The sequence below is a fragment of the Sphaerodactylus townsendi genome, linkage group LG08 (assembly GCF_021028975.2).
Source record: "Sphaerodactylus townsendi isolate TG3544 linkage group LG08, MPM_Stown_v2.3, whole genome shotgun sequence".
Classification (NCBI taxonomy): domain Eukaryota; kingdom Metazoa; phylum Chordata; class Lepidosauria; order Squamata; family Sphaerodactylidae; genus Sphaerodactylus; species Sphaerodactylus townsendi.
The window spans coordinates 87,323,791-87,342,576 of NC_059432.1; the positions used below are offsets into that span (position 1 = coordinate 87,323,791).

The window sequence follows — 18,786 nt, forward strand, 5'->3', positions numbered from 1 at the left end:
TAGCTTGTGTTCCATAAGCATGTAATCTCAATGTCCTTTTTCTTAAACTTGCCCTTCCCTTTTCTTAATATGTATTATAGTTCTCTTCAGTAACATTACAATTCGGGTCTGAAGACATATGGCTTTCTTGGTGTGTTTAGCTGTAGTATACTGGATTGCAATTGTTCATCTACCAGCTGATGATTTGAGTTTCAGTTATTTCCCAATGTGTCAAAATGATTAACTGGTTTGTGCTCTTGCCTCCAAACCAGGATTTAAACCATGTTTTAGAATCATGATTTGTAAGCAAGAGAATGAACTGTTGTTTGTCATTTTGCATGATTGTGACATTATAGCAATCTGTGGTTAATCCCAATCAAGAACCTTCATAGCTACATGTGAGATACCATAGTGGGAAGCTAAACCTTAATGTTCTGAGACCTGAAATCCATTTTTAATCCCCAAATGGGACCCCCCCTCTCTTCCCTTATATCTCAGCTTTCCCCCCACCCTGTCTTCCATCTGCATTTTCTTAACAATCCTTCACAGAAGAAAGAAAAAAGACAGTATCCCCCCCAAGTCCACGACCAGCTGCTGCCCAATATGTTGTTGAAAATAACAGACATTTCAATATCCATGACACAGTATTTTCCTTAGTAATGATTGTTGGTCATTTAGCATTCAGTTTCATGTTCTGCTCTTTTCTAGAATTAATGACATTGCTAACTTGTGTGCAGAGCTGACGGCTTGCTGCACAGTGCTAAGCTCAGAGTGGTTAGGGGTCTTGAAAGCTCTCTGCTGCTCCTCAAACCATGTCTGGGGATTTAATGACCTGCTGTGCAGTGTGGATGTAAGTACAAAATATGCAGTTTTAAATAGATAAGTCTTTACGATGGGTCACCTAGAATTATTATGTAATGAAGACTTGTTTTTCATAGCTGGCTTTGTGGCATCTAACAGGTCTAGATCATGTCTTGATCTGTTGTGTTTATTTATTTATTTATATTTATTTTATTAGATTTTTATACCGCCCCATCCCCGAAGGGCTCTGTTGCACTGGGGAAAACATATTTGGAATTAGTGGTGTGCATTAAAATGAGTAAATTTAGATTTGGATATACTGGACTCCAAAATTTTCAGTAGCCCCCCCCCCCCGCAAAAAACCCCCCTGATTCCCCATTCCTGTATGGGTTTGGGGAGGTTGATTGGGTTTTATACCCCAGTTTTCTCAATGTGGCTTGCAATCGCCTTCCCTTCCCCCTCCCTCTCGCCTGTAGGCATCTTATGGTTGGTGGGACTGAGAGAGAGAGTTCTGAGAGAACTGTGACTAGCCGAAGGTCACCCAGCAGGTTTCATGTGGAGGAGTGAGGGGTCAATCCTGCTTTTCCAGACTAGAGTTCTCTGCTCAGGTGGAGTAGTGGGGAATAAAATCTGGTTATCCAGATTAGAGTCTGCTGCTCTTAACCACTGCACTATGCTGGGAATAAAAAAACCACAACTGTGGTCCATTATACCTTATGGAAAATCTTTCAGGGACTCTAGGGGTGAGGGACTGTTTTTCAAAGTAGAGGTACCAAATTATCCACATAGCTGCTGGTGACTCTCCTTAGAAGAAAGCCCAGGTTTTGGATCAGAAAGTCCAATTTTATAGATCCCCATATGGAGGATGTATGGTGGCCACAACATTGGATCCCCTGGCACAGTCTTCACCTAACTTAGGGTTCTTCTAAGAAGAGTCACCAGAAGTTATGCTGTAAATTTGGTATTTCTACCTTTAAAACTAACTCCCCCCAGAGCCCCAGAATTATTCCCTATAGACTACAACCGGGGATAGCGTGTGGGGTGGTGGAAGTTAAACTCTGCAGGGGCATTTTTTCCTTTTTGCAGCTGTAGCTGGCAATCCCATTTTTTTCAGCCTTTTCAGGATCAGGACCACCAGCTACAAATTAAAACTGCATTTTTTCTGGTTCAGCTTTGCCAAATTCACACCCGTAATTGGAATCATCTCTGTTCATAAACTTGCATTCAGTGGAGGAGGGAGAATCACCCTTAATCCACTCTCTCCCGATATTTTGGTGTAGCTATGTATACCAATCCTAGTGTTATGTCCTTTCATCTGCAACAGATTCTTGGTTGGGATGGTGAAAGGGGCCGTCCAACTTGTGATGGTCTTTGGCAGCAAGAGCTAACACTTATGTAGCATTCTTACTGTGCTGCAATACAAATTGCTTTTGTCTGAGTTGAGATTTATGAAATATTGTCTTTCACAGTTTGCATTTTAAAAAAAATCAAATCAGGATTTTATTGTAGATGTCCTATTAACCTTGTTTCAGCAAATGTTTCATTTAGAACAGCCAGATATGAATTTAATAATAGCAGTAATAAATAGGAAAAGAACAGCAACTGAAAATGTGAAGAAGATGGAGAATTAAAATAAGGGTGCAGAAAGGGGAGTGCTAATGGGAGCCAAGAGGAGGAAAGAAATGGGTTGTCAATTCCTGGGAACATTTCCATATGTGTTTATGCCATTAGTTGGGTATCTAACTGGCTTGTAAATAATGCTTGCCTTTTTACAAGCAGTTATACTGTAAGGCTCTTTGGTTCTACACTAGGGAGAAAAGCAGAATATAAATACCTAAATGAAACCATTTTCAAAAAGGTTGGGCTTCACCCATTCTAGTAGGCCAGTCCAAAAATGAATCATAAGAGCAGCTTAATAAACCAGTTTTGCTATGTTTCCTTGCTGATGCATGGCAAAAATGCTAACGCTTTTCTCCCGCTTAAGGTGAGTGACCTGTCATTCCATGATTCACTGGCCACCTTTGTTGCGATATTGATAGCACGGCAATGCTTTTTCTTGGAGGACGTAGTTCAACATGTTGCTCTTCCATCTTTGCTTACAGCAGGTGAGTGAAAGCAGGACGAACTTGCTTTATTTCTTCAACTTAAAAAAACTTATACAATCACTGTAAAGCACAGGAAAGGTGGTCCGGATGATCCCCACCTTTGCTCTTTCTTTTCACTAGATTAAGGTGAGTACTGTAGGGGAAAACGGCTGCATGCAATGACCAGCCCCTTCTGGATTCTCAGACTGGGGACTGAAGACACCAAGAAGAACATAGTGAATAAAAAGAACATTTATAGCAATAGAATCACACAGAGCCCTTTCTTTTGGGTGTATCTCCTAGGAGCATAGTACACTTTAGGCTTATATGCAGAGTTTCAAGGCTGACCTGTCCAAAACAAGGTTTTGCATGCACTAATTAAATGATAGAAAAAGCTGTTAATCTTTGCCTCCCTCCAATAGGAATACTCTAATTGTTTTATTAACCTTTGTGTCCCTTTTATTAGGGATGCTTTAATTATATTATCTCCTACTTGTTAAACATACCTATAAGAAAATCTTTGCTCATCACCAGTTCAATCTATCCTTGCATTTTTCATGTTATTTGGTTAATAGCTACGGGATTAGATGTTCATAAAGATCAAAGTTCATCTACTAGCTGAGCAAACAAAGATGTGTGCTTTAGCTGACATACAATTTCTACTATGATACCTTGGGGGAAAGACTTCTGTTAGATGTGTCATGTCATGGTCAATCCATAGTATAATTTGCTCCTTTTACTAGTCTGCCATTTCTTATCCTTTTTTGCTAAGGTCAGTTTTTTTGCCTACTATCAACTAAATAGGGGCCATTTTACAGTATAGGAATTCAGTTTTTAACCCTGCATGTCTCTTTTGGTTCCCCAGCTAGAAATTTTTGCATATGTTTTCATTGCTTCTACTAGGCTGTTTCAAATGGGCAGAAAACAGCACCCTAGGGACAATAAAAACACCATCCCTGGGGCGCTGTTTGCATAGCTGGTGCTGCTGCTTCTCCCCCCCCCCCCCAACCTGGTGCGAAAATGCTGCTTTTGAAACTTGCTCCCTGAGCACACCCTAAACAGTTCTTTCTGTGATACACCTCTGAAGATGCCAGCCACAGATGCAGGCAAAATGTTAGGAACAAGATCTACCTGACCATGGCCACACAGCCCAGAAAGCCCACAACAACGTAGTATGGAAATCAGCTGCAGAAAGGGACAAAGTCAGCATTTCTTTTCTTCTTTTTTTTGCTCTGTGGTACAATTTGAATACAGGTTTGAGGGCATACCTTCAGTTTGGCTTAATACATTTTGACAATGGAAATTAAGTTTCATTGTTACTTACTTACTTAGGCCCCTTCCGCACACGCAAAATAATGCGTTTTCAAACCACTTTCACAACTGTTTGCAAGTGGATTTTGCCATTCCGCACAGCTTCAAAGAGCATTGAAAGCAGTTTGAAAGTGCATTATTCTGCATGTGCGGAATGAGCCTTCCTTACTTACTAACTTACTAACTTACTTACTTACTTACTTACTTACTCATTTTTATCTTCATTGTTACTCACATGCTAATGGGTGGATACCACTCAACACATGTAAATCTAGCTTGCTAATTGCACCATTTACTTGTTAACAGACAATGGTTCTTTCCCCCACACTGGACACTCCAACAGGTATATATACTCTACTTGCTTTCCTACTATCAGATCCTCTGAAGATGCCAGCCACAGATGCAGGTGAAAGATCAGGAGAGAATGCTGCTAGAACATGGCCATACAGCCCAGAAACCACACAGCACCCCAGAAATTAAGTTTGCTATACTGTGATGCCGCAAGGCTGCCTTATGTCCTATGTCCTATACTAGAGTCTAAGCTGCAAACATTTTCTTACAGAGAGGGATTAATGGGGTTTTATTATATTATATTGTATATGGTTTTAATTTGGAATTGTAAGCCATTTTGAGCCACAAAGTAAAGTCATGGTATAAACATTTTAATAAGCAAAATAAAGAAATGCTTCCATCCTTTATCTACAGCCTGTGGTGATCCAGATGCTGAGCCCGGGGCAAGGATGACATGTCGGCTTCTGCTGCATCTCTTTAGAACTCCTGAAGCTTGCTTTCTATCAACTGGTACACATTTCAGATCCATTTATTGGAGACCTGAATTTTACCCCCAGTCCCTCCTTTTCAACATCTTTGGTTTAAATACATACATGTGTAGCAGTTTCTTTTGTACTGAGTGACCTTGCTCTATGTATGGGGCATATAGAAGAAGAAGAGTTTGGATTTATATCCCACCTTTCTCTCCTGTAAGGAGACTCAAGGTGGCTTACAAGCTCCTTTCCCTTCTTCTCCTCACAACAGACACCTTGTGAGGTAGGTAGGGCTGAGAGAGTTCTGAAGAACTGTGACCTGTCCAAGGTCACCCAGCAGGAATGTAGGAGTGTGGAAACACATCTGGTCCACCAGATAAGCCTCTGCCACTCAGGTGGAGAAGTGGGAAATCAAACCCGGTTCTCCAGATTAGAATCCACCTTTTCTTAACCACTACACCACGCTGGCTCTCATGCCTGTGTATGTGTGTAAAAGTTTTTGCTTTTTCTTTATTGTGGTTAAGAAATATTTCCTTCTGCTCATGGAGAGGGGCACAGGATTTCTTTCTTACCGGTAAACATCATGATGTGTGTGCATAGCGACTGCCTTTATCGTTTAAAACATTTTAATCATCTCACCAGTTCAAAAAGTTTAAAAAATTCAGAGGAGCTTTTTTTGGTGTTCCCCAATTTTTTTAATGTTTCTACTGTACAAATTGAAAAAAAAACCTTGGAAAAATGGGTACCACACAAATGTTTCTGCCCCCCTGCCCCTCAGGCCTTCAAGTATACGCTCAAAGCTCAGACTTGTATGTTCAACCTGCATACTACTAGCATCACTAGAATCAAAGCTAGTACGTGCATTATGTTTCCTTACGGTACTTTAAATCTTGAATTATTTACAGAAGTCCAGAAAAGTTATTGTAAAGAAAGCTGCCCCTCCATTGGTGGTTTCTGCACAGCATGCTGATAACAGCTTACTAATGAACCCGGTTCCCCTTGTTTGCCTTCACACTGGAGAGATTTCACCCTTCCAGGAAGCAATTGCAAGCAGTCCAGCTTGCTGTGGCTACTTTGGTTTCTCCATAGAGATAGCTAGTTTAGTGATTGTTGTAAAACCTGGGTTGAGGGAAATATAACGTACTGAACCCATTTTGGGGAAGGACCCTGTGCAAAGTTTTCCCCCAAATGGGATAAATAGCTTCCTCAGCCTGTTATATTTGAACTGTGTGGAAACCACTGTTGTTGTAGACAGTGTTTACCCAAACTAAGGTGTTGGTTTTTTGCCAAGATGTTTATACCCACCCGAGCACTCTCCTTTTGACATTTATTTAGGGTAGCATAAATACAGTGATAGTAGAGATGAAGAAATTTGTTTCTTTGTTGCTGAGGCAACCCAGATAAATGCTTCCTGTCTTGCTGTGCTATTTTGGCAGACAGTGACACCACCAGCACAACAGTGCAGGCTACTTAGCTGTTTGTCTTGGCAATATGTGAGCTGATATATTCCTTTTCCCATCTTTCATTGAGACTGGAAACAATGAAAAGGTTTTGTTCTCCTTCTGCGGAATTGGTTTGATGGGCTGTTTTGTGTTGAACAGGGCAGCATGGCATCTCATAGCCAGCAAGTGTAGTATAGTGTAGTATAAACACAGTTGCACTGAAACAGCAAGCATATGGGGCTATGAACACAGTGTAAAAACTGAAGAAAAGATGAACAGGGTAGGAGTAGAGAATGATTTGGGAATGTGTGAGATTAGATGAGTGGAATAGTTGTATGTTCGTAGGAATTTCAAATGCAGAGATGTTCCTAATTTTTTTGAACCTAGAATGAAAGACTTTGCCATGTAACCCAAGTAATAGAAGCCCCTTCCGCACACGCAAAATAATGCATTTTCAAACCACTTTCACAACTGTTTGCAAGTGAATTTTGCCATTCCGCACAGCTTCAAAGAGAACTGAAAGCAGTTTGAAAGTGCATTATTCTGCATGTGCGGAATGAGCCAGAGTGTCAACAGTTGAGTCTTTCCCTTTGTAAAGGTGTGTCTGAGACGCTTTCTTGTTACAAGCAGATCTGATGTTGACATGGTATGATTTTACATTGATGTGTATTCAACGTTAAGGTCTCTGTGTAATTTTCAGTCAGGTTACCATTGCATACTCATTTTCTTCTTCTTTAGAAAAATCTTCCCCAGGAATTCAGTCATCTTGTGATCGTCACCTTTTATCCGCCGCTCACAACAGCATAGAGGTTGGAGCTGTGTTCGCTGTTCTAAAAGCCATAATGATGCTCGGTAAGGTCATGTATGATGCTATATGTAAAGTTCTTCATTCCATGCCCAGCCAAGGTGGGAGAAATCCAGTAACTTACAAAAAAGAGATTACACTGGGAGGTGGGTTTATAATGGGAGTGTGTATACACATATGCTGCTCAAGTCACATTTAACTTGAAAACATGTAAAGCCAGGTGATCGTGCTTTGTACAGAGTTAGCACATGGACTCTTTTAGCTTGGTTGACTGTGTTTTTCAATGGCTTGGGAAGATCTTGGGACCTTTACAATACTAGGTATGCAAGATCTTTTATCTGAAGTTGTCATGAGTTTGTTTATAGACGTCCTTCATGCAAACTCTGTTCTTTGCCACAAGCCTTTTACATTCTCACCAAACAGTTCTATCCAGTGTGAATCATAGATTCAAGTAATATGTGAGACAGTATTACTTTACTTTTTTCTACCCAAAATATTACAATATAAATCACTGATTTTTTTTTTACAAAATAATTAGAGAAATTATTGAAGCTGCTTAATTACTTCTTATTGAAAGTAGGCAGGTTTTACTAGACAAGAGGCTCTGCTAATAAGGAGCTGATAATCAATTCAGACTCCCATGTTGATAGGTTTTCAAAACCATTTTGCAACAGTAGCCATCTGTCTCACCTGATAGGGCTCATATTTTTCGCTAACTAATGATCTTTTAACTTCAAACACTTACAAAAATATGTATGCTTTTGCATTAAAAAAAAGTAAAAGCAGCAGTAGTTTATTCTCACTACTTTGATCATAACCAAGAATATAAAAGTAGTGATTACATCTTTTTCCACATCTATGGCCCCTTCCGCACATGCAAAATAATGCATTTTCAAACCACTTTCACAACTGTTTGCAAGTGGATTTTGCCATTCCGCACAGCTTCAAAGAGCATTGAAAGCAGTTTGAAAGTGCATTATTCTGCATGTGTGGAATGAGCCTATGACTTTCTGTTGAATTAAAGTGAAAATACTCCACTTTTGAAGTGTATCTTCACTTCTGTATTTAGTTGGACTCTCTTCCTATTCTCACCTGAGCTCAGACACAGATTATATCCATTGGTATTAATTATATTTTTTTCAAATCTACTACAGGCCACATTAGTCTTTTACTGCTTTGTTCTCCAAGGCTTTACTCATCTGGCTGTCTGGATTGCCATTTGGCACGTTTAATTGAGAGACCAGACCAGTCTTTTGATCTACTCCATAATCTTTATAGTTATGACCAACAGCTGTTCCCTTGTGTTTCTGGCCTTAACTACAAGAATATCTTCAGGACTGTGTTATTACGAACACTTATCCATCTTTATGCTACTTCTGTTCTATAGGTGATGCTGAAATCGGAAACAGCAGTATCCCATCCTTGAAGAAATCAGATTACTCTGTACAAAGATTGTTAGATGACCTTAATGATGAGATGTGGGATAGTGCCTCAAATCCTTTGAAATCCTGTGAAAAACCTGTTTCCATAGAAACTGCTAGTCTCAGTGAATATGCCAGATATGTTCTAAGATCGATATGTCAGCAGGTAACATGTGATCCTTGTTTCCTTTGGGTGGAAATAGATTTTTTCCCCTTAGAAATAGCTATGACTCATAAATATTTTCTCTCAGGTCCCAATAGCCTTGCACCTCTGCACCTGTCCCAGAAGATCTATTACACTATGTTTTATTCTGTCTCCTGTATAAAGAGCCCAGGGTTAAATGTCTGGCCCAGATATTATTGAGCGTAACCTTCCAGTCCAATTTAGAGAAGCTCTTTTTGTTATCAGATTCTGACCTATTCATCTCTGATAGAGTATCACTTGTTGCCTTGGCATCTAGAAAGCTACAAGTTAAATAATCAATCCCTGCATGAAACATGTATCCAGAAAGAATAGTAACTTTGTAAATTAGTATCTTTTGATGACCTTATTCTATTATTTTATTTGAGACTTTTTTGTATTTTAACCTATATTTTAAATTTACATGTTATACTAATTTTATGCCAATATCTGCAGCGGCATAACACCACAAAATGGAACCCAGGGCTTGCCTCAACTGCTGCACCCAGTCCACAACTGCCACCACTGAACTCGCTCTGCTGTCCTCCCCACTACTGCTGCAACCGCAAAATAACTCACTAATGAACCTTTTCCTCCTCTGAGCTGTGCTGGTTGGCAACACACTGGGGGTGGGGTTAACCCCAGCATCACTCAGGGGAGGAAAACATTTGCTGGGCAGGGGGAGGGAGGAGAGGGATCAGAGGGCCAAAATGCACTCCCCACATGACCCAAGCAAGTGGTGCCTTGGTCATTTGTCCCCTCTGACTCCCCCCGCCCCGATTCACAAGTAAATATCTGTGAGTTTATATAACTTTTCTTTTTGTGTTGTTATGGCATATGGCTGCATACAATAAATTTAATCTCATAAATATTTTCATGGTTGTATGCAGAAACTCTCCAACGTTGGGTGGGAGCAAAACAGATGCAGCATTTTCCCTTCTTAAACCAAAAACTGAACAAAATGGCAAGGAGAACATCAAGACCAATTGACACACACATGTTCATAAACCAAGAATAAGTGATGACTTGCAGGTTGGGTGTAAATGAGCTGCCACAAATTTACCATTGCCTATCAGACTTCTGATGTTACCTGTTGTTAGTAAAAAAAACCAGTTCACACATTAGCTGAGAGTAATCAAGGAACAATTTGGCGTACCACATAGGGAAGTAGGGAACTTAATAAGTTCCTCAAGGAAGCCTTAACAATAACAAACAGGCGACTCTACTGAGTTCCACAGACAGACTAATTTGAGAATTAATGTCTAAAGGTCCAGAACATGGGATAAGGGTACCTTGTGGGATAGAAAGCCATTATCTTACTACTGCACCATTTTACTTGTGCCGTAAAACCCATTTTGAATCAACCCAGATTGAATTAAATTGTTACTGCGATAAGAATCCTCCTATTCTACTGAGCATTTAGATGAGAATTATTATATTACAAGGAAGATATATTTATAAAAATGTAGGTGTTAGACGATTTAAAAACACAAAAGTTGTCATTTTCATTCCAAACTGATAAATACAGTGGAATTTTCACCTCCTGTATCTGAGAACATCTGTTTGGGTAAAAGCCAATGCTGCACATTAATCTGAGTTTTTTGTATGTGAAGTACTGTCAAGTCACAGCCAATTTATGGCAACCCCATAGGATTTTCAAAACAAGAAACAAACATTGTTGGTTTGCCATTGCCTGCCTCTGGGTAGCAGCCCTGGACTTCCTTAGGTCCTACCTTGACCTAGCTTAACTTGCAAGCTCTTATGAGATCAGGCTAGTCTGGATCATCTAGGTCAAAACAATTCAGTTTACTGTGATGTAAAATAATTTCTTTGTAGTATTTTTATTGCATCGAATAGTAAATTCCATCCTATTTCAATACAATAAACAAGATTCACTGCATTTAGTAATTATTTGAAGTGGAAAAATCCTGGATGTGGAATATGTTAATGGTTGCATTATCTGTCTAACTCTTTGTTGATAGGAGTGGGTGGGAGAACACTGCTTGAAAGAACCAGAGAGGCTCTGCACTGATAAAGATCTTATCTTGGATCCAGTCCTGTCAAACAAGCAAGCACGGACCTTGTTGCAGCTTATCTGTTATCCTCATGGTGTTAAAGAGTGTGTTGAGGGTGACAATCCTCAAAGGCAACATATCAAGCGTATCCTTCAGGTAAGTTTGAAAAAAATAGTATGGAAATTCCTTCTTTATTAGTACCAACCAAAAAATTGCAAAATAGAAGTAAGATTTCAAGTTCCTAAAAGTCTTCATCAGGCTGCATATTCAGTGCAAAGAAAAAGATTAGGCAGGGGAGAGAAGAAAATGTTTCAATGCACTATGGAGAAGCTCTTAAAAACAACTAGAGGATGTATTGCAAGCATAATTGATATTGCAAGTGTTAATGTTGTGTAGTGTTTAGAACAGGGTCCCCGGAGACAGAATTTTGAGACAGGGTGGTGGGCATGCACAAACACATACACAGAGGATGCCTAAGTGCAGGGAAGAAGAGGGGTAATTAAAAATACACTGGAGAAGAGGGGTGAGAGGAGAAAACCAACACTGGTAGTAGCTGCCACTGAAACAATGTTATTTTAATCTACGTAGTGAACGAGATCTTCAGTGGCAAATCAGAAGCCAAAGTATCTCAAGATGCATCCCTTGCAAAATTCTAGAGCAGGGGTGTCCAACTCTGGTGCTTCAGGTATTCATGGACTACAATTCCCATCAGCCCCAGCAAACTGGCCATGCCAGCAGGTGCTGATGGGAATTGTAGTCCATGAACATCTGAAACGTCAGAGTTGGACACCCCTGCTCTAGATGGTAATGTATTTAGGTGCAGCAACATAAAGGCAGCGACTATACCAAGGAATGCATAAACAACACAGTATCCACAAGGGAGTTCTTGTGCACTTTTCTTGGTCATCCTCTTGCAGCTTTCATTTCCCCCTGCTATACCACCAGAAGGCTTTTCACCAGTTCCTTAAAATAAATTGGTGGTTGCTGTTTCCAATAGAATTATGATGCTATAAATCACAGGTGTCTAACTTGCGGCCCTCCAGATGTTATGGACTACAGTCTCCATCCCCTGCCAGCATCATGCTGGCAGGGGATGATGGGAACTGTAGTCTATAACATCTGGAGGGCCATGAGTTTGACACCTATGCTATAAATGTTTGAAAACCAGAAACCTTCCAGTGGCAGGTCAAGAAAAATGGCAGCTTTGAGGGGACGGCTTCAACAAAGTGGCAATGATGTGTGCAGGAGATTTGAGAACCTGCCCAGATGGTGTACCTACCTTATTTCTGGAAAGATCAGAGCAAAGCAAGAGAAAATCTGGAAAGTGGGTAATTGGTAGATGAACATAGATGGTCCAAAAATACCACTCCAGTTAGTAAGCCCAGGTGGAACAAAGAAACCATGTGGGTGCAAATTCTTTTTGAAAATATAAAAACAAGTAGTGAACTGGATGTCTTTTCAAAACTGTTCCGAACATGTGAATCCCTTATAAAGCAGAAAGCAGAAGAAAACCGTAAGTTTGCTTATGTTAGGAAAAGCAGGAGATCAATTTTAGGTGGTGCACTAGGTGGAGTTAAAAGAAACCAAACTGAATAATATTACACAGTGATTGGAGGATGACTAACCCCTCACAATCAAAAGCCCATTTAAAGATCCTCTTCCTCCTCTTGATGAACATGTCTCTTTGATATCTACATTTGGTATTTCCCAAAGCAACCAAAGATTGCATGTAGATTCATGAGCCCATAGAAATTCCAATACCAACAGTAGTACAGTATCCTTTTATTGGGACTTATCAAATTGTCACAAAGGAGTGAGTGAGATTTTTAGTACCATAGACCTCTTCATTTGGCTACAGAATAAGACATGGTAATCTTATAATAACAAGTTGAAGATTCATTTTAGGTGATGAAATTGGTGAAGTAAATCGAAACAAGCTAAAAAAAAACAAAAAATGGGGGCAGGAGGACAGAAAATGATGCTCCATGGAGCAATAAGTCTACTGTTGTACGTTTACCTGCATAACTCATGTCCTGTAGCCCTTGTTATGTGTTTATTTATTTTAAATATTTTATGCCACTTTTCCATGCAGCTTAGGTTTCCCAAGGCAGGGAACAATCAAAAACATGAAAAAGGTTTAATATTTGCAGAATAAAAACAATTAAAACTATAATAAAATAAAACATATAGACAGCTAAAATGTATACAAAAGAAGGGGAATCAGTGAAGGAACACCAGATGAAACATTGGTTCTGGTGGTGTTTCCGGGCTGTGTGGCCATGGTCTGGTGGATTGCCTGCATCTATGGCTGGCATCTTCAGAGGTGTATCACAGAGAGAAGTCTGTTACACACTGTTACACACAGACTTCCCTCTGTGATACACCTCTGAAGATGCCGGCCACAGATGCAGGCAAAACGTTAGGAACAAGACCCACCAGACCACGACCACACAGCTTGGAAAACCCACCAGAACCAGTTTAATCCGGCCGTGAAAGCCTTCGACAATACAGATGAAACATTGTCTGTTCCTGGGAACAGAAGGCAAATGTACAACTTGGGTCCATTCTACATGACATAAATATAACATTTTCAGGCAGGAAATAAACATTTTCTCAGTGGAGTTCTGTGGGGAATCCCTGCTTGAACTGAACGGCCAAATCCACAAATGTCCAAAAGTAGCCAGCAGAAAAGAACAAGATGTGTCTCACCGATGTTGCGTGAAGAATAGATACGACCCAAACTGAATTATTTAGAGAGAAGGAATTATTTTTGAAAGAAATATTCTCTCCCTTCTTTGCACAGAACTTGGAGCAATGGACCCTCAGGCAGTCATGGCTAGAACTACAGCTGATGATCAAACAGTGCATGAAGGAGCCAGTGAGTGTTTCCTTGCTTACTGTTTCACTCAGTCGAGTACATTTAAAAAATTACCCTAGTATACAAGAAAAACATGCCATGAATGTGCTAGTTTACTTATGTTTCACTGTAGGGTTCTGGGTCTGTGGCTGAAATGAACAGCTTGTTGGATAATATTGCAAAGGCGACAATAGAGGTGTTCCAGCAATCCGCTGATCTAAACAATAACTCTTCTAACTCTGGTATAGGCCTCTTCAATCCAATCTCTGTTGGAAATGCTGACACAAATATTACAAGGCAGAACAATAAAAAGACATTCCTCAGGTAAATCTGAATGGTTTTTTTGATGACTAGAATTGAAACGTTATGTACTTGAGAGAGGTGTAGATTTGTAGGCTGCTGCTTGTAGTTTTTAACATCTGTAGTGGTGTTAGTTCTAAGTATCTGGAAATAACATGTTTAATTTAAAGTTTTTTTTCATCCATAGGCTGTCAGACAATCTGCTTCTATACTCCAAAGCAGTTACTGAGAATGATATTTAATACGATGTTGCTTAAATTAAGTCTTGTATATTTCATACTTTTAGTTCTTCTGAACGGCAAGGTGTGTGGCTAGTGGCTCCCCTGATCGCAAAGCTGCCAACTTCTGTTCAAGGCAGAGTTTTGAAAGCTGCTGGAGAAGAGCTAGAGAAAGGCCAGCATTTGGGATCATCTTCCAAGAAGGAGAGAGACAGGCAGAAGCAAAAAAGGTAGATTTGACTAGGAAAATATCAGTTCAACTTATAGTAATTATATTTGATATATAGACTGGCTAAGGAGGCTTGTTCATTCACTTTAGAAAACAATTTGTCAGATGATTGCTTTGCAAAAATCATTATTCCTGACATGCAGTGAAGATTTATTTTATCAAAAACTTAACAGTGATTCCATTGGGTCTATTTAGATGCAGTTAAGAAAAAAACCCAGTAGAATTTATTGTAAAACAAAACAGTAGAAGAGTCTTGTGATACCTAACAGATTTATTGTAGCATAGGCTTTTGTAGACTAGGGTCTGCTTTTTAAATCTCACCTCTTGTGCTCTTGGAAATGCCACATGTCAAAAAATTATACCAAGTCCCTGTATAATTCAGTACAAGTAGCATCTTAAGTACTTTAAATGTCAAGTGTTCATCACAACTACAATTACTAAGCCATTTTCAAAGTGAAATATGTATTTTACAGTGTGTTGTTTTCATATGAAATTTGGCTGCCCTGTCAAGCAAAGCCCTGTCGGTTTGACAACTATAGGTGTGATTTACAGATGCATTCACTCGAATTAGTAGAAAATGGTTGAGATAATACTGTAAAGTTCCAGTTTTTCTGCATGAATTCACGCTTGTCTAAATTCAGAAACCTTCCTCAGAAAATTTAACCTTTCCTGCTTTCTTTCCCTCCCCCCCCCTCCATATTCCACTTCTTGATTGCCAGTTTCAATCACAACCATATTTTAACCCTAATCTGTTTTAGACTAACTCTTAGGTTGGCAAAGTACTGATCCTTCAATAGCATTATTTAATTAGCAAGGCTTGATATCATTGGTCTTCTGAACTGAATAGGAGTGTTATACACTTCTTTGGGTTAAATTTACCGAGGACATGCCACAGACAAATCAGGAATAGAAAGCAAAAGTGTCTTGAAGTTTTCTGTTTTGTATGAAAGAGAACTTCCTCATCTTCTGCCACTGGTGGGGAGGGGGAAGCTTTTAACATGTGGAGACAACTAGTTCATTTCAGAAGGTGAAAATACGTGGAAAAAAACTGTTTTTGATGAGCCAGGATATAGGGTACATGTTTTTGAGTGACTTTTTGGTCATTTCTCTGAGCAGTGGCATGGGGGCGGGGGGGATGGTGCTTGGGCCACGCCCCCAGGCCCCTCCCCATTTACCTTAGTTCAGCTGGCTGCAAAGAGCAGCTGGCTGAAAAAGCAGCCTGGTGGGAACTGCACTTCCCAGGAGACCTTGCGAGCTCCAACTCCTGCAGAGCTCTCCGGGGGTGGGGGGGCAGACTGCTCTGGGGCAGGGCAAGGAGGGGTGTGGGGGCGATTTTCTGCCCCAGTGTGACCTCAATAGCACGTGCCTGGGGCGCTCTCCCCCGCCCCATTGCAACTATGTGACTGTCTCTAATATTGGCTTATTAATGTGTTCAACTGCCTGTTTCAAACATCCTACATTCAAAGGACCTTTTCTACATTAATTGGTCTGCCATGGAACCTTGGATATTTCAGAGACGGCTTTGATGCATTTAAAGGTGCATCATTTTACATTGGCCACACATGTGACAACTCTCTGATGTTTCTCATTGCAAAGGAAGATCAGTAATGAGAGAAAAAACTTTTGGAAAAGTTTGTTTGCATTTATGGATCTTTCCAGTTCTGTTCCTGAGATATGTATAGTTCACTAGTAGGCAGTTAGAAAACTATGGGCCTAATAAAAGCCCTGAGTCCTCTGGGAATAGGGCGGTATAGAAAACGAAATGAAACAATAAGGCTTCAGCTTGCTACTGAACTACATGCTGCCTCATACTGAGCTGGGCCATTGGTCTATTGGAGTAAATATTGTCTACCAGGACTTGTAGCAGATGTGAAGGATCTCAAGCAGAGAAAGGACTTTACCAGTGCCTCCTACCTAAAACCATTTAGAATGGGTTGAACCTGAATGCTTTCTTATGCAAAGAGATGCTCTACTACTGAGCTTCGGAGACTCCCAGTAAAACAGTTTTGAGATTTATGGGAACAAACCCTTTCAGGGAAGCATAAAGGGAAGGAAGGGGTTGGAGACTGGATGTATCAAAATAACACTACTAATCAAATCTTGTCTCTGCCTCTTTTAAAGCATGTCTCTTTTGAGTCAGCAACCTTTCCTTTCTTTGGTTCTTACTTGCCTTAAGGGACAGGATGAGCAGCGAGAAGGGCTTCTCACATCTCTACAAAATCAAGTTAATCAGGTAAAAATAAACAGATAGCTCTATACTCTACATCTGATGTAGATCAATTATACTAATGGATTCCCTGCTGATGGGAAACAAAATTGAAAAGTATTCCTTACCAGTTTCTGGAAACTAATGATGACAGAGCAATGGTGGAACATTCCTTCAAGTTTTGAAATCTCCCAAATTTCCCATTTATGATTAAAATAAGTACCAGCCCCAAAACAGCACATTCCATAAACAAACTGTAGTGTTTTTGACACCAATAGTTCTGGTCTCTCCATGTTTTTGTAACTGAGATCCTGTAAGAAACTTTTGGCGAGTCCAATTTTAATGCAAGTTCTTGCTGTTAATGTTTTATGTAACCCACCCTGAGACTGTAGTAAAGGGTAGAGTATAAATGCAAATAAATAGAAAATTGAAATAGAAACCATGCGCTTAAATCTACACTACCAAAGAACTAGCCACTGAGTCTAATGTTTTGAGTAAAGGTTTTGAGCATAACAATAATAACGATGACAAGCATTCAAAGAACATTTTCATTGCTCAAGGTATTTCGTGCACACTAACTTGTTGTATTTGTCATATACTGCAATGTGTACTGGCCTGTCATGTAGACCAGTACTTATTATCTCCAAATTAAAGATTTGGGGGAAGGGTGAATTCTGTGGACCTATTCCATTAATGGTGGTGCTTTCTTCCAGTTCAAGGAGCCTTCCCGTGTCCCAAAGTCTTGCACCTGGAGAAAGCATTATTAATGGAACAGATCTATGAGACCTAACTCAAAGGACTGAGAAAGAGCATTTTGCCTAAGATGATATAATGGGCTCCTGACAGAAGTTAATTTTTCCTGAGTACTTCTCAGATTGCAGCTAATTCTCTTAGGGCTGAAGTAAATGATACACAGCTAGATGGAAGCTGTAAGAACTTCTTTCTCTAAGTGCCGCAGGGTCCAGTTTTGATCAGGACGATGACATGGAAGAGGAGATCCTTCTGTCTTACTCTCCTTCTGTTTTCCCATCCCAAAATGGCCTCAGCTGCCCCATTCTCAAACTTTGCATGCAGCATTCTACAATCTGACTCATGGACTATCACCTAGTTTTGCTCTTGGCTTCTATGGTGTACCAGGTTTGTGTATGTTTAATGAGATTTCTTCTTTTTCTTATAATTGCCCTTCCTAATTGCAAACCTACTTTTGAAACCTACTTCACCCTGTGAAGGATTCAGGGTGGAGAACTGCCTTTTGAGAAACAGAAACCTTAAACTTCATGGGCTCACAGACCTAGCTCTCTGAGCACACTAAGGAACCCATTTCCACCCTTGAATCTCACTGCCTGGCCACCACCCATTCTTCAGGCACCTTTTAATAGCAGTTCAAGTAAACCATATCTTGTGACAGTTTAGCAAGCCCCATTGGGCACATGTGGTTTGCTCTGATATCTTGAAAGGTACCTGGAGAGCAAGGAAGGAAGGAACATGAGCTGCTGTGGCTCCTTGATGAGGAACACCACAACAGCTGTAACAGTGAAGCAGTGATAGTGAAGGTTTCTGCCACTGTCCAAACTGTCATCCAAGGCTACCACCTTGCTCACCTTACTGTGGAGGAGAGTTGTTTTCATACCCCTTTTCTCTATCAAAAGGAGTCTTAAAGTGGCTTTCAATCACCTTCCTTTCCCCGCTTCACAACAGACACTGGTGAGGTAGGTAGGGCTGAGAGAGTTCTGAGAGAACTGTGTCTAGTCCAAGGTCACCCAACATGCTTTATGTGTAGGAGTGGGGAAACAAGCCCAGTTCACCAGGGTTGAATCCCCACTACCGTCTTAGCCAGGTTTCAGAACACAAACTAACCAGGTTTGAGGTCGTTTGTGTTCTGAAACCTGGCTAAGACGGTAGTGGGGATTCGACCCAGATTAGAGTTCTCCTCTCTTAGCCACTACACCACACCAGGCATACGTTTGATATTTTCTTTTCAGTGGGCAGTTCTTATACTGTGAATGCAATATGTGAACTGCTTTCTTTGGTACAGTTTTACACCACAACGGCTAGTGGGAAGATCTGTGTGGACCAGGTAAATAACATCAGGAAGTACTGGATTAGTGAAGGAACAAATCAAGTTGCTTGCACAGATCACACAGGTCTTCCAACTGGACACTGGGAGTGCATC

At 40.3% G+C, this 18,786-nt stretch overlaps 1 protein-coding gene across 1 annotated transcript in view; it reads left to right on the forward strand.

Annotated features, from left to right (window-relative positions):
• MED12L (mediator complex subunit 12L) overlaps window positions 1–18,786 on the forward strand; it is a 201,523-nt gene that overhangs the window by 149,037 nt on the left and 33,700 nt on the right. The window contains 10 exon segments of the mRNA XM_048507092.1: window positions 688–829; window positions 2,765–2,885; window positions 4,881–4,976; window positions 7,120–7,233; window positions 8,574–8,773; window positions 10,771–10,959; window positions 13,607–13,681; window positions 13,794–13,984; window positions 14,247–14,408; window positions 16,529–16,640. Of these exon segments, the coding sequence (XP_048363049.1) occupies window positions 688–829; window positions 2,765–2,885; window positions 4,881–4,976; window positions 7,120–7,233; window positions 8,574–8,773; window positions 10,771–10,959; window positions 13,607–13,681; window positions 13,794–13,984; window positions 14,247–14,408; window positions 16,529–16,640 (1,402 nt within the window).